The 11,387-nt window shown below is 36.7% G+C and overlaps 1 protein-coding gene across 1 annotated transcript in view; it reads left to right on the forward strand.

Moving 5' to 3' along the window:
• LOC106880570 (dynein beta chain, ciliary) overlaps nucleotides 1–11,387 on the forward strand; it is a 76,712-nt gene that overhangs the window by 62,747 nt on the left and 2,578 nt on the right. The window contains exon 4 of the mRNA XM_052968321.1: nucleotides 10,510–10,696. Coding sequence (XP_052824281.1) covers nucleotides 10,510–10,696 — 187 coding nt within the window. The remainder of the gene's footprint in view (nucleotides 1–10,509; nucleotides 10,697–11,387) is intronic.

An 11,387-nucleotide genomic window follows, 5' to 3' on the forward strand; every position in this document is an offset into this window, starting at 1 on the left:
AAGGTATTTTCCTCTAGTACTAAATGTGTAGCCTTGGTGATGAAGTCAGTCTTGGACCCGTGTATAAAGATTCAACATTGAATATATCCCTTCTTGAATTTATTTATCAAATATATACACAGAATATATTCAATGTTGAATCTTTATACACGGGTCCAAGACTGACTTCATCACCAAGGCTACACATTTAGTACTAGAGGAAAATACCTTTAATTCGACAATAAAACATATCGGCAGATAAAGGGCACGGTTATGGGTACGCGATTTGCGCCCTCATATGCAAACTTAGTTATGGGATACTTAGAAGAAAAGCTCTGTGAGGAAGTAGAAAAAAACCTTTGGTCAGGAATACAAGAAATATATCATTAAAAAGTGGAACCAGAATTTGTAGTAAAAGAATGTGGAGATAGGAGATGTGGAACGTGTAACAATACCAACAACTTCAAGTACATAGAAAGTGGTTTCCACATAAAGTTCAAAAGCGGATCCATTTTAAAAATAAATGCAGATATGAACTGTAAAGCACAACATCTCATATACTGCATTACCTGCCCAAACTGTAAAGAAAATTACATTGGCGAAACGAATAACTCCCTCTGCCAACGTGCAAGAATTTGCAGGCAACATATCCGGCAAGAAGAACTACGAAAGATTCCATTGAGTAAGCATCTTGAAATATGTGGAGACAGAAAGTTCAAAATCTTTCCCTTTTACATATGTACCTGGGACGATCTGCAATACCAAAAGGCAATGGAACTACACTACATAAAAAGATTCTCTCCAAAGTTAAATGTTTGCAAGAGAAAAAAGAAGAGCAAAGAGTATGTTTTGTATGTATGTATATGTATATATGTATGGGTATGATATATATAGTTATTTTATTTTATTAATGTATTTTCATACAGAACTACACCTTACCAAAAATTAAATAAATAACTGTATGACAGGAATATATTATAAATATAACACAAATATAAAAAGAAAGGACTAAAACAGAAAGGCCAAAAAAACATTTTTTTATTTCTTATTCGCTATTTTTTCTTTCTGTTTTCTTTTCTTTCTTTTTTCTTTTTCTTTTCTTTCTTTTTTCTTTTTCTTTTCTTTCTTTTTTCTTTTTCTTTTCTTTCTTTTTTCTTTTTCTTTTCTTTCTTTTTTCTTTTTCTTTTCTTTCTTTTTTCTTTTTCTTTTCTTTCTTTTTCCTTTTTCTTTTCTTTCTTTTCTTACCATCCCTAGAAACCATTTCAAAACAATGGTGTCAGTAGTAAACAAGTTTTTACTTTTATTTATATATTTATAAAGAATAAGCAGTTTTGAATGGTACAACAATGCACTATAATACAAAAAAATGGACTATATACCTGTTGTAATTTAGTTATCTATAGTCCAATGATATTTCGGAATACAATTCCTTCTTCAGATATTCTTAGATGAAGTTTCACCATTCAAAGCTTTTTATTCTTTACAAACAATACACAATGCTTCAAGCGAACCACAATACTCTCTTATATATTTATTTTTTTATTTTGACAATCCTTAGACCATTTCAATACAATGAAAAGTGGTGGATAGGAAAATGAATAGCCCTTCTCTCTCTCTTTTACCCTACCTATCTTTCTATCTGTCTGACTATCTATCTATCTATCTATCTATCTATCCATCTTCCATTGTCTTCAAGGCCTTATCCCCAAAAAACAAAACAAAAACAATGTTCTCTTATAAACAAAATCCCAAAACAACATCTGTTTTATATAAATAAGCTACATATCTGTATATTCACAGAATTGTATTTGACAAGTTTGAAAGATGAATGAAAGTGTTAATATGAAAATGAAGATATAATAATAAAAAAGTTTTTTCCAAAATTTTGTTGACTTTTTTCAATATTCAATTCTGTACATGTATATGTATGTATGTATGTATGTATGTATGTATGTATGTATGTACGTACGTACGTATGTACGTACGTATATATGTATACATATATATGTATTGTAAATGAGGTAGTTCATGAAGGAGTCATATTCAATGACTGGCGTAGCACCACCATAATCAACTGCTACAAGGGGAAAGGTGATGCTTATATAGAAATAACGAATGGGGTATCAAATTATTGGATCAGGTGATGAAAGTTACAGAGAGCGTCATATCCCAAGTAGTTCGCGAGAGAGTTAACCTAAATGAGAGATGCAGTTTGGTTTTTGTGCTTGGCAGAAGCACCACTGTTGCTATATTTCTGGTAAGGCAAGGGCAGGAGAAATACCTAACCAAAGATAAACCTCTGTAGTTCGCAAAAGCGAAAGTTGACTTGGAGAAGGCCTTTGACAGGGTCCTCCCCCCATCTCTCTTCTGGTGGTCAATGCAGAGAGGGGGAATAGACAAGTGGCTGGTAAGAGCTTTACAAGTGCAGTACAGGGATGCTGTTAGTAAGGTGATGGTTGGCAACGAGTATAGTGAAGAATTCTGTGTAGAAGTAGGGGTTCACCAAGGATCAGTCCTCAGCCTCCTCTTATTGATTATAGTCCTCCAGGCAGTAACAGATGCATTCAAGATAGGCTTCCCTTGGGAGCTCCTCTATGCTAATGACCTTGCTCTAAAAGCAGAGTCACTGCCAGAACTGGAGACGAAGTTTAGGTTGTGGAAGCAAGGTCTAGAATTGCAGGGCGTTAGTGTTAACCTAACAATAACTAAAGTCTTAGTAAGTCGGACGACTGTCAAATCACAATCCCCTTCAGGTAGATAGCCCTGCTTGATCTGTAGAAAAGGCGTGGGTAGAAACTCCATACAATGTACCTGGTGTAAGCTATGGACATTTTATGTGTTGTTATCACAGGTCGTTGAAGTGTGAGACATACTATATCTTTATTTACAATGTTTTCATTCGTAAGTTATAACAAATATTATTGTTTCTTAGTTAAAAGCTATAATGATAATCTCGTTACTTATAACTTAATTATAAGTATTTATCATTAAGCATAACTCTTAGTTTAGGCTGCGTAAATGTTATGATGTATACATACCAAGACGCTGAACGTGCGTTCATACGTACATGTATGTTGAAGATATAGATTATATTTTTTTTACCGTTACACATAAAAAAAATACAGTTTCATTAATATACAGAAATAAATTCAACAAGTTGAAAGAAACGAGAAGTAAAAGGAATTAAGTTTCTACATTAATTTATTATATACATTTTTTTTACATTTATAGAAATTTAGAAACAAATCATTTCATTGTAGAGAATTATGACTTAAATTTTATATTAACTAATTTCTCATTCTAACTATAAGGTTTCACGACAATTCAATATTGTCGGATTTGAGTATTGAACATGGCATATATATTAGCCGATACTCAAAAGGGTGAGTGTTGTGGATTTTAGTAGCATCCAACGATCACTGGATTGGGTGTCGTGGATTTCAGCAGCAACCCAACGATCACTGGAGAGTTTGCTGAAAATCAGGGTTTTTATAACTACTCATACATGAATCATAGAACCATAACTCCGGTTGACTGAAAATTCTAAGATTTTTTTGATCTTTTCACTTACATCGGCAGATCGAGAAATTAATTTTTTGTACCTAAACACCTAGAAACTTCAGACACTGGTAGAATGTGTCATATAAATCATCTTTTACTCTTAGCGTTGCTGAAAAAAGTTTCTATTTACAAAGTTATATCGTGTTAAAGTTGTCGTATTTCGGTAATTTCAACCAGTCAGTGACATGTATTCAGCTGAATAAAATTACTGCTGTTGTTTGTCAGAAACAACTTCCAGCAGTGTATATTTCATTTGTCACTGTTATTTATGAGATATTTCATCTCGGTTATGTTTGTATGAATAAACGAGTGTATCTGAAGCACGTTTACTTCATGACACCACCATAATCGTTTGTGCATTTCTACTGCTTTTTTAGGTTCTTTTTTTTCCTCTTTTTCAGCTACTATTTTCGGAATGACTTCCTCCCCCCCACCATTTTCTCACAAGTTATTGTTTTTTCTAAAAAAATTTTTGCCGGAACCCAGCTTTTCAGATACGGAGATTCCGGAAAATTGCCAAAATCGGAATTTTGAAATTTTTTCGCCCCCTTCCTCCCTCTCCTCCAATTTCTTCATTTTTCACTTATTTTCCGTAACTCTAACACTAAAACCTAAAACCCTAACCCTAACAACCTAAAGCTAAAACCAGTACAAGCGCACGAACGATGTCATAAATAACAGTGACAAACGAAATATACACTGCCGATAGTTGTTGTTGACAAACAACAGCAGTAATTTTATTCAGCTGAATACACGTCAATGATTGGTAGAAATTACTGATATACGATGAAATAACTTTGTAAATAGAAACTTTTCTCAACAACGCTAAGAGTAAAAGATGTTTTATATGACACATTCTACCAGTGTCTGAAGTTTGAAAGTGTTTAGTTACAAAAAATTAATTTCTCGATCTACAGATGAAAGTAAAAAAATCCAATTTTTCAGTTCTATTTCACTATTATCAGCATTTGCTGTTTCAATAAATTATGTTACCCAAAATCCCCAAAGCATATTTTTGTCCCTCGGGTTCTATCCCCGACCACCCTAAATCTGGCCCCCTCTTACTCTGTCTCTCTCTCTCTGTTTCGATCACCACTTGCTTCGCCAACACTTCCCCCTCCTCCACCACCCAACACTATATAAACTAGCACACACACTCGGATTCCCCTACTCCATTCTAATAACTCCCCCTAAAGAATACGAATCCAGAAGATACTCTTTTCTAATTTTTTGCTATTTCGCCCTCCCACCCCCACCACCTGTACCGGAAGTCCCTATCCTCTATCATCCTTTAGTTGTCTCCTATGAACACTTCTAAAGGCTTAACGCCATCCCCACTCCTACATAGTGTTTATCTCCTATGTAAGGTAGTGATCACATAGTGCATAAAAACGATGGTGTAGTGTATGCAAGTTGAAGGCTATTGTTTGTTTATGAATTCTGCCAAATGCGAGCTTTCTTTCTTTTCAGGTACATGATGCTACTGTCCCCCATCCCAGAGTCCCATGGGCCCACACCTCCCACATCCTCAGAGTTGACACACTCAACATGGGTACACTGAAAGGTAGGTCTGGTGAGATTGTTGAGATGCTTGATTGGAGACATGTAGATTTGTGCTGCCTCCAAGAAGTAAGGTGGAGAGGAGGTTCCGCCAGGTTCCTCACAGGCAAAGAACATAGGTACAAGATTTTCTGGGAAGGGAACACAGACAGGTTCGAGGGCGTGGGTATGCTTCTTGTGGAGAAATGGGTTCCTAAGGTAATTGAGGTAGAGTATGCGATAGAATACTTAAGATGAGATTAGTGCTACATCATGGGTTAGCAACCATTATCTCGGCCCTTGCTCCTCAGAAAGGGTTACCTGATGGACAGAGAGACCGATTTTGTGACACTTGTTGACGAATGACTACCTCGTTGACGAATGACTACCTCGTTGACGAATGACAGGAACCTTCTCTTTGTTGCTGGTGACTTCAGTGGACATGTTGGACAACATGCAGGGGGCTTCCATGGAGGCTATGTTTTGGTTCCCGCAATAAGGAGAGAACCAGGCTGCTGGAGTTCTGCGATGCAAATGACCTTATGGTTTGCAATACCAACTTCAAGAAACCTGCCAGTCACCTAGTCACCTACTAATCTGGTAGACACACTAGCCAAATTGACTACATCCTCGCCAGAAAAAAGGAAAGATAGCTGCTTATAAATGCCAAAATCTTCCCAGGTGAAGACTGTACCCCACAACATAGACTAGTAGTTAGCGACTTCAGGATCAGGGCTAAATGGATGCCCAGAAGGCAACCAGCATGGAGGAGAAGGGTCTGAGGGCTTAAAGATCATGTGAATGGACAGAGATTTAGAGACTTGAAGCCTTTGATGAAATAGAAGGGGAAGTAGCTTCACACGATGTAGAAAACAACTGGACGTTTCTATGAGGGCCAGTGACCAGATCTGTTGATGGTGCAAAGTCCCCTCTCGACCCAAAGTTGTTGACAGGGATATTAGGGGAAAGAAACAGGCTTGGAAGGACTGGAAGAACAGTGGTAGCAGGGAATTGTATCAGACTGACAGAAGGGAAGCTAGGAGACAGGTTTATTTAGCCAGAAGGGAAGCAGATAAAAAATTTGCCAATGTTCTGTGCCGTGAGGACCAAAGACGAGGTATTTTGTGTTGCAAGACAGTGTATGAGAGAGAATCATGATGTTGTAGGAGAGAAGTGTGTCCGCATGGACGATGGTTCACTTGCATTAAATGAGGCTGCAAAGAAAGAGGTCTGGAGATGCCACTATGAAAGGTTGCTAAATAAAGAGAATAAATGAGAGAAAGAGAGTCTGCCGAATACTGACCCAACAGAGGGACCAGCTATCCGAATTGACAGTACCTTGATAGATAAAGCAATTAAGGGTTTGAAGACAGGGAAAGCCCCCGACCCTTCAGGAATCACCGCAGAGATGCTCAAATATCTGGTGTTGTTGGCTATAGCCTAGTTACCTGTGTAGTTAACCAGGTGATACATGAAGGAGTCATACCCAATGACTGGTGTAGCAACACCATAGTCAACTGTTACAAATGTAAAGATGACGCTTTAGATGTGAATAATTACAGAGGTATCAAGTTGTTGCATCAGGTAACGAAGGTCATGGAGAGGGTCATAGCCCAACTAATTAGGGAGAGAGTCGGTCTAGATGAGATGCAGTTTGGGTTCGTTCCAGGGAAAAGCATTACTGATGCTACATTTCTGTTACCAGATAGCTGCAGGAGAAATACCTCCTGACTTTCGTTGACATGGAGAAAGCCTTTGACAGCGTCCCCTGATCCCTTATCTGCTGGTCAATGAGGAAACTAGGGATAGATGAATGGTTAGTGAGAGCTGTGCAAGCCATGTACAGGGATGCTGTTAGTAAGGTGAGGGTTTGCAATGAGTACAGTGAAGAATTCCGGGTAGAGGTAGGGGTCCACCAAGATTCTGTCCTCAGCCCCCTCCTATTTATCATAGTCCTCTAGGTAATAACAGAGGAATTCAAGACAGGATGCCCTGGGAGCTCCTCTATGCTGATGACCTTGCTCTAATTGCAGAGTCACTATCAGAACTAAAGGAAAAGTTTCAGGTGTGGAAGCAAGGATTAGAATCGAAGGGCCTTAGAGTCAACCTAGCTAAAACCAAAGTCTTAATAACTAGGAAGGTAGACAAGACACAAACCCCTTCAGGTAGATGGCCCTGCTCGTTCTGTAGAAAAGGCAGAGGTAGAAACTCCATAAGATGTACCCAGTGTAAGCTATGGACACATAAGAGGTGCAGCAATATCAAAGGACGGCTAACTAGCAAGATAGTCTTTGTATGTGGCAAATGCTCAGGTGCTATAAACACTGCAAATGTGCAGAGAACAGCTTCTGTCACATTCCAGGGAGAAAAACTACAAGTAGTTGATAGCTTCCGTTACCTAAGGGGGTGGATGCTCTGAAAGTATAGCTGCTAGAATAAGAATAGCCTGGGCAAAGTTCAGAGAGCTCTTACCCCTGCTGGTGACAAAGGGCCTCTCACTCAGAGTAAAAGGCAGACTGTATGACATGTGTACAAACAGCCATGCTACATGGCAGTGAAACATGGGTCGTGACTGCTGAGGACATGCGTAAGCTTGCAAGAAACGAAGCCAGTATGCTCCGCTGGATGTGTAATGTCAGTGTGCATACACTACAGTGTGTGGTGTGCAAGAGAGACGACTGTGCTGGTATGGTCATGTGTTGCAAATGAATGAGGAGAGCTGCATGAAAAAGTGTTGCACTCTAGCAGTTGAGGGAACCTGTGGTAGGTCCAGGAAAACCTGGGATAAGGTGGTGAAGCACGACCTTCAAACATTGGGCCTTACTGAGGCAATGACTAATAATGTACATAATTCTTCATCTTTTAAATATAGAATGATAATAACAACATCGAAAAATACGTTAGGAATGAGAACCCAGGTTCAAAATTTCCCCAAGACACCTGATGAAGGCTGGAGGGTATATCAGCTGAAACATTGTGTTAACAGCAAACAAGATGAGGACAAATATCCGTCAAATATAAATAATGTAAATAATGTAGATAATTCCTCAGCTCTTAAATATAGAACTGTATTATCTAATCGGTACGGAGCCAACATTAGACTTCAATGGAGACATATAGAGAAACTCCATCAAAAACTAGCTCATGTTTCAAACCATGTAACTCTCCTGTGTAGATATAGAGACTCAAAGCTAATACCACCTGGCTTGAATATAATGACACCAGTGAATTCATATAAAGCTAGAAGGGTAGCAGAAAGAACAGGACATGCCCTCATCCGTGAGAGGATCCATTACAAATGTTGGAAAAAACATCAACTAGATAAAGAAATCAAAGAGAGGTTATCTTCATTACATACAAAAATAACCAGAGATGATGATAGAAGAGAATCCAACAAGATCTAGAAAAGTCATACATGAAAGAATTTGAAATGGTGAAGACATGCCAGATTAAGAAGTTTATGAAACTCAAAGGTCAGACTACGAAGACTGAAGTCCGTCACCCACCTGTGAAAGCAGTAATTAATGTAAGCATCCAACATCTAGAAAGATCTGAAGAAGCAGTACTAAACAAAGGTCTCGACTTTGCGATAACCATCAAGTACATTCCATACTTGGACATAATAGTCCCTATTGAAGAGATAGCCCTAAAGATACCAAAAAGCTCAGGGAGATGAACTAAGGTGGAAAGTGAGACAGGTACTAGAAAAAGCAAAACTTCCCAAACCAAACATCACTAAGGATGAAACGTTTGCTATCAAAAGACTACCGAGTGACAATTCCATCATAATACTTCCAGCAGATAAGGGAAATATTACAGTGGTGATGAATAAGTCTGACTACTCAGAAAAACTGGCAAGTGTTTTAAGTGATGGTAGCTACAGCAAAGTAAAAAAATACCCTACTTTGAAAACAGAGAGGAAGTTGTCACAGATCTTGATCAAGAACAAGGTTCACTTTACACCAATGAAGTAGACAACTGACTCAACACTACAGTAAAGTACCACACATGTACAGTCTTCCTAAGATTCACAAGCTATAGTGAGCAGTAGAGGTTCAGCATGTCATCCACTGAGCTGCTTCCTTATGGATATTTTCAGTCCATTAGCAGGAAAGTCAACATCGTATGTGAAGAATTCCACCCACTTAATATAATTGATCAAGAATACTCCATTGAGTCCAACCAGATGGTGAGTCTAGATGTGAAATGTCATGTTAACAACAAACAAGATGAGGACAAATATCCGTCAAATATATACAATGTAAATATTGTACATAATTCCTCATCTCTTAAATATAGAACTATATGTAAGATTGTATTTAAAAGCTGCTAGTTGCTACTCTTCACAAGAAAACACTTGTTCTCTTAAGTGGGTTTGAGAATGTAACCTCCATCGTTTCTCCTCTGGTGTCTCCTGGTCTCTCAAGTGGGCTTGCTTGGTTGTTTCAGACTGAAGTCTTGCTTCTTGTTGCTCTTATGTGTCCACAGCATTTCATTTTCTCTGAGATTGGAGCCTGTCCTGCCTTTGTTCACATGTTTCTCCAGTCTTTTGAGTTCTGGAGCATTCGACTTCAGATGACTAAAAAGTTTTCTGTTGCTTTATATGCATTCTAACAGAAATAAAATTATTTTGGCTCGTAAGTCACGTAACACAAGGAATGTTCAAACAGTGGGTCAATTCAGAAAGTGCTTATCTGTAACTCTAAGGATCATTTGTCTCTCTATGTCCATTAAGGGGCTTGTTGTTGAGTGAGTTGGATAACAGATTGCTTGGAAACAAAGAAAAAAACCTGTGTGTGTTTGTATGCTCATACATGCACATACATATCTATATACACCTATGCATGTGCCTACAAATACATATATGTGTGAGAGTATGTGAATGTGTGTGCATGTGCACATTTACATTTGTCAGCTGGATGAGATGTAAAATACCAGCAATACAAATTTCTTACCAGTGATTTCAGAACAAAACTTTTTAGTACAGTTCACTTTCAGTAAGTGTCTTTAACTGTCACTCACTCTCACTCCATTTGTTGTTTTAACCTTCTTTTTCCCTGTATTAGAGACAAAAAATTTCCCATACTAAATGACAAAAGACAAGGCTGTCCATAAATTATCTTTAAAACTTCCAAATTTCAAATTGTAACGGTAATTTGTTCTCCACCTTAATCTGTTTTTGGAACAAAATGGTCCATAGTGAGCATGACGGAGGTCAAATTCATTAAAAACACACAAAAAAACTTAAATTAATACACGTTTTATCTAGTGAAAATAGTAATCAAAGTACAGACTTTGCTTTTGTAAGTATATAGCTATAGATATATAGTATAATTAAATATATGCATGCTAGTATTTGCTTTACACTTTAGTCTTATATTCATTTATAATTTGACTTCATTTGAATGATATACTTTTTTTTTTTCACAGCATTCCCTCTGACCGTAATTTAGTGCATTCAATTGAAACTGTAGTTATAGAATGGTCATGCCAAATCAGTATGGTTTTAAAAAACGATTCTGCACAAATATTGATTGATAATGAAAATGCTCTCCCTGTTGTTGAACTTGAGTTTTGGAAGGACAGATCTCAGAACCTTAAATTTATTTACGAACAGGTAAAAGTGAATTTTTTTCTAATATTTTGATGGAATGTATTACACAAAAAATTTGGTTTACCAATATTATTAACATATATATATATATATATATATATATATATATATAATAATAATGATAATAATAAAAAAGCAGAATGCTAAACTGAAAACATATTTAAATATAGATGTGTATAAGAAGGGTTAAAAAGGGTTTCTAACTGGGTTCATTGCATGGCAAATTTTCAAGAAGGGGGAAAATGAAAATAATGTTTTTTACAAAAAAAATAACAAGTATATAAAAAAATAGATATATCAATACATTGTATTGTCTTTGGATGCATGTATTTTAGTTTTAGAGTTATGTTTAAAAACAGGAAATGTGGATAAGGGGAGACAATTCTGTGGGTTTTATACTCTTTAGTTGGGGCTATGGACTCTTTTTAAACAGGAAAATTTGATTATGAAACACGTGTAGTCGTTTTATTATTTTATGATTATTACTTTTTATTTTATTATAGTTCTTTTTAGTGTATTTACTTATTAAATTTTTCTATATGTGACTGTGGATTTTCATGTATGAGTTCATGAACTTTGGTTCTTTTCTCTAAATTATATATCTATATATATTATATACTGTGAAATTTAATTTGATTTTAATTTTTGATAAATTTAATTTAATTGAGTTTTTGTCTATAAATTTGGATTTTTA

This window comes from Octopus bimaculoides, chromosome 1 (assembly GCF_001194135.2).
Source record: "Octopus bimaculoides isolate UCB-OBI-ISO-001 chromosome 1, ASM119413v2, whole genome shotgun sequence".
In the NCBI taxonomy this organism is placed as follows: Eukaryota; Metazoa; Mollusca; class Cephalopoda; order Octopoda; family Octopodidae; genus Octopus; species Octopus bimaculoides.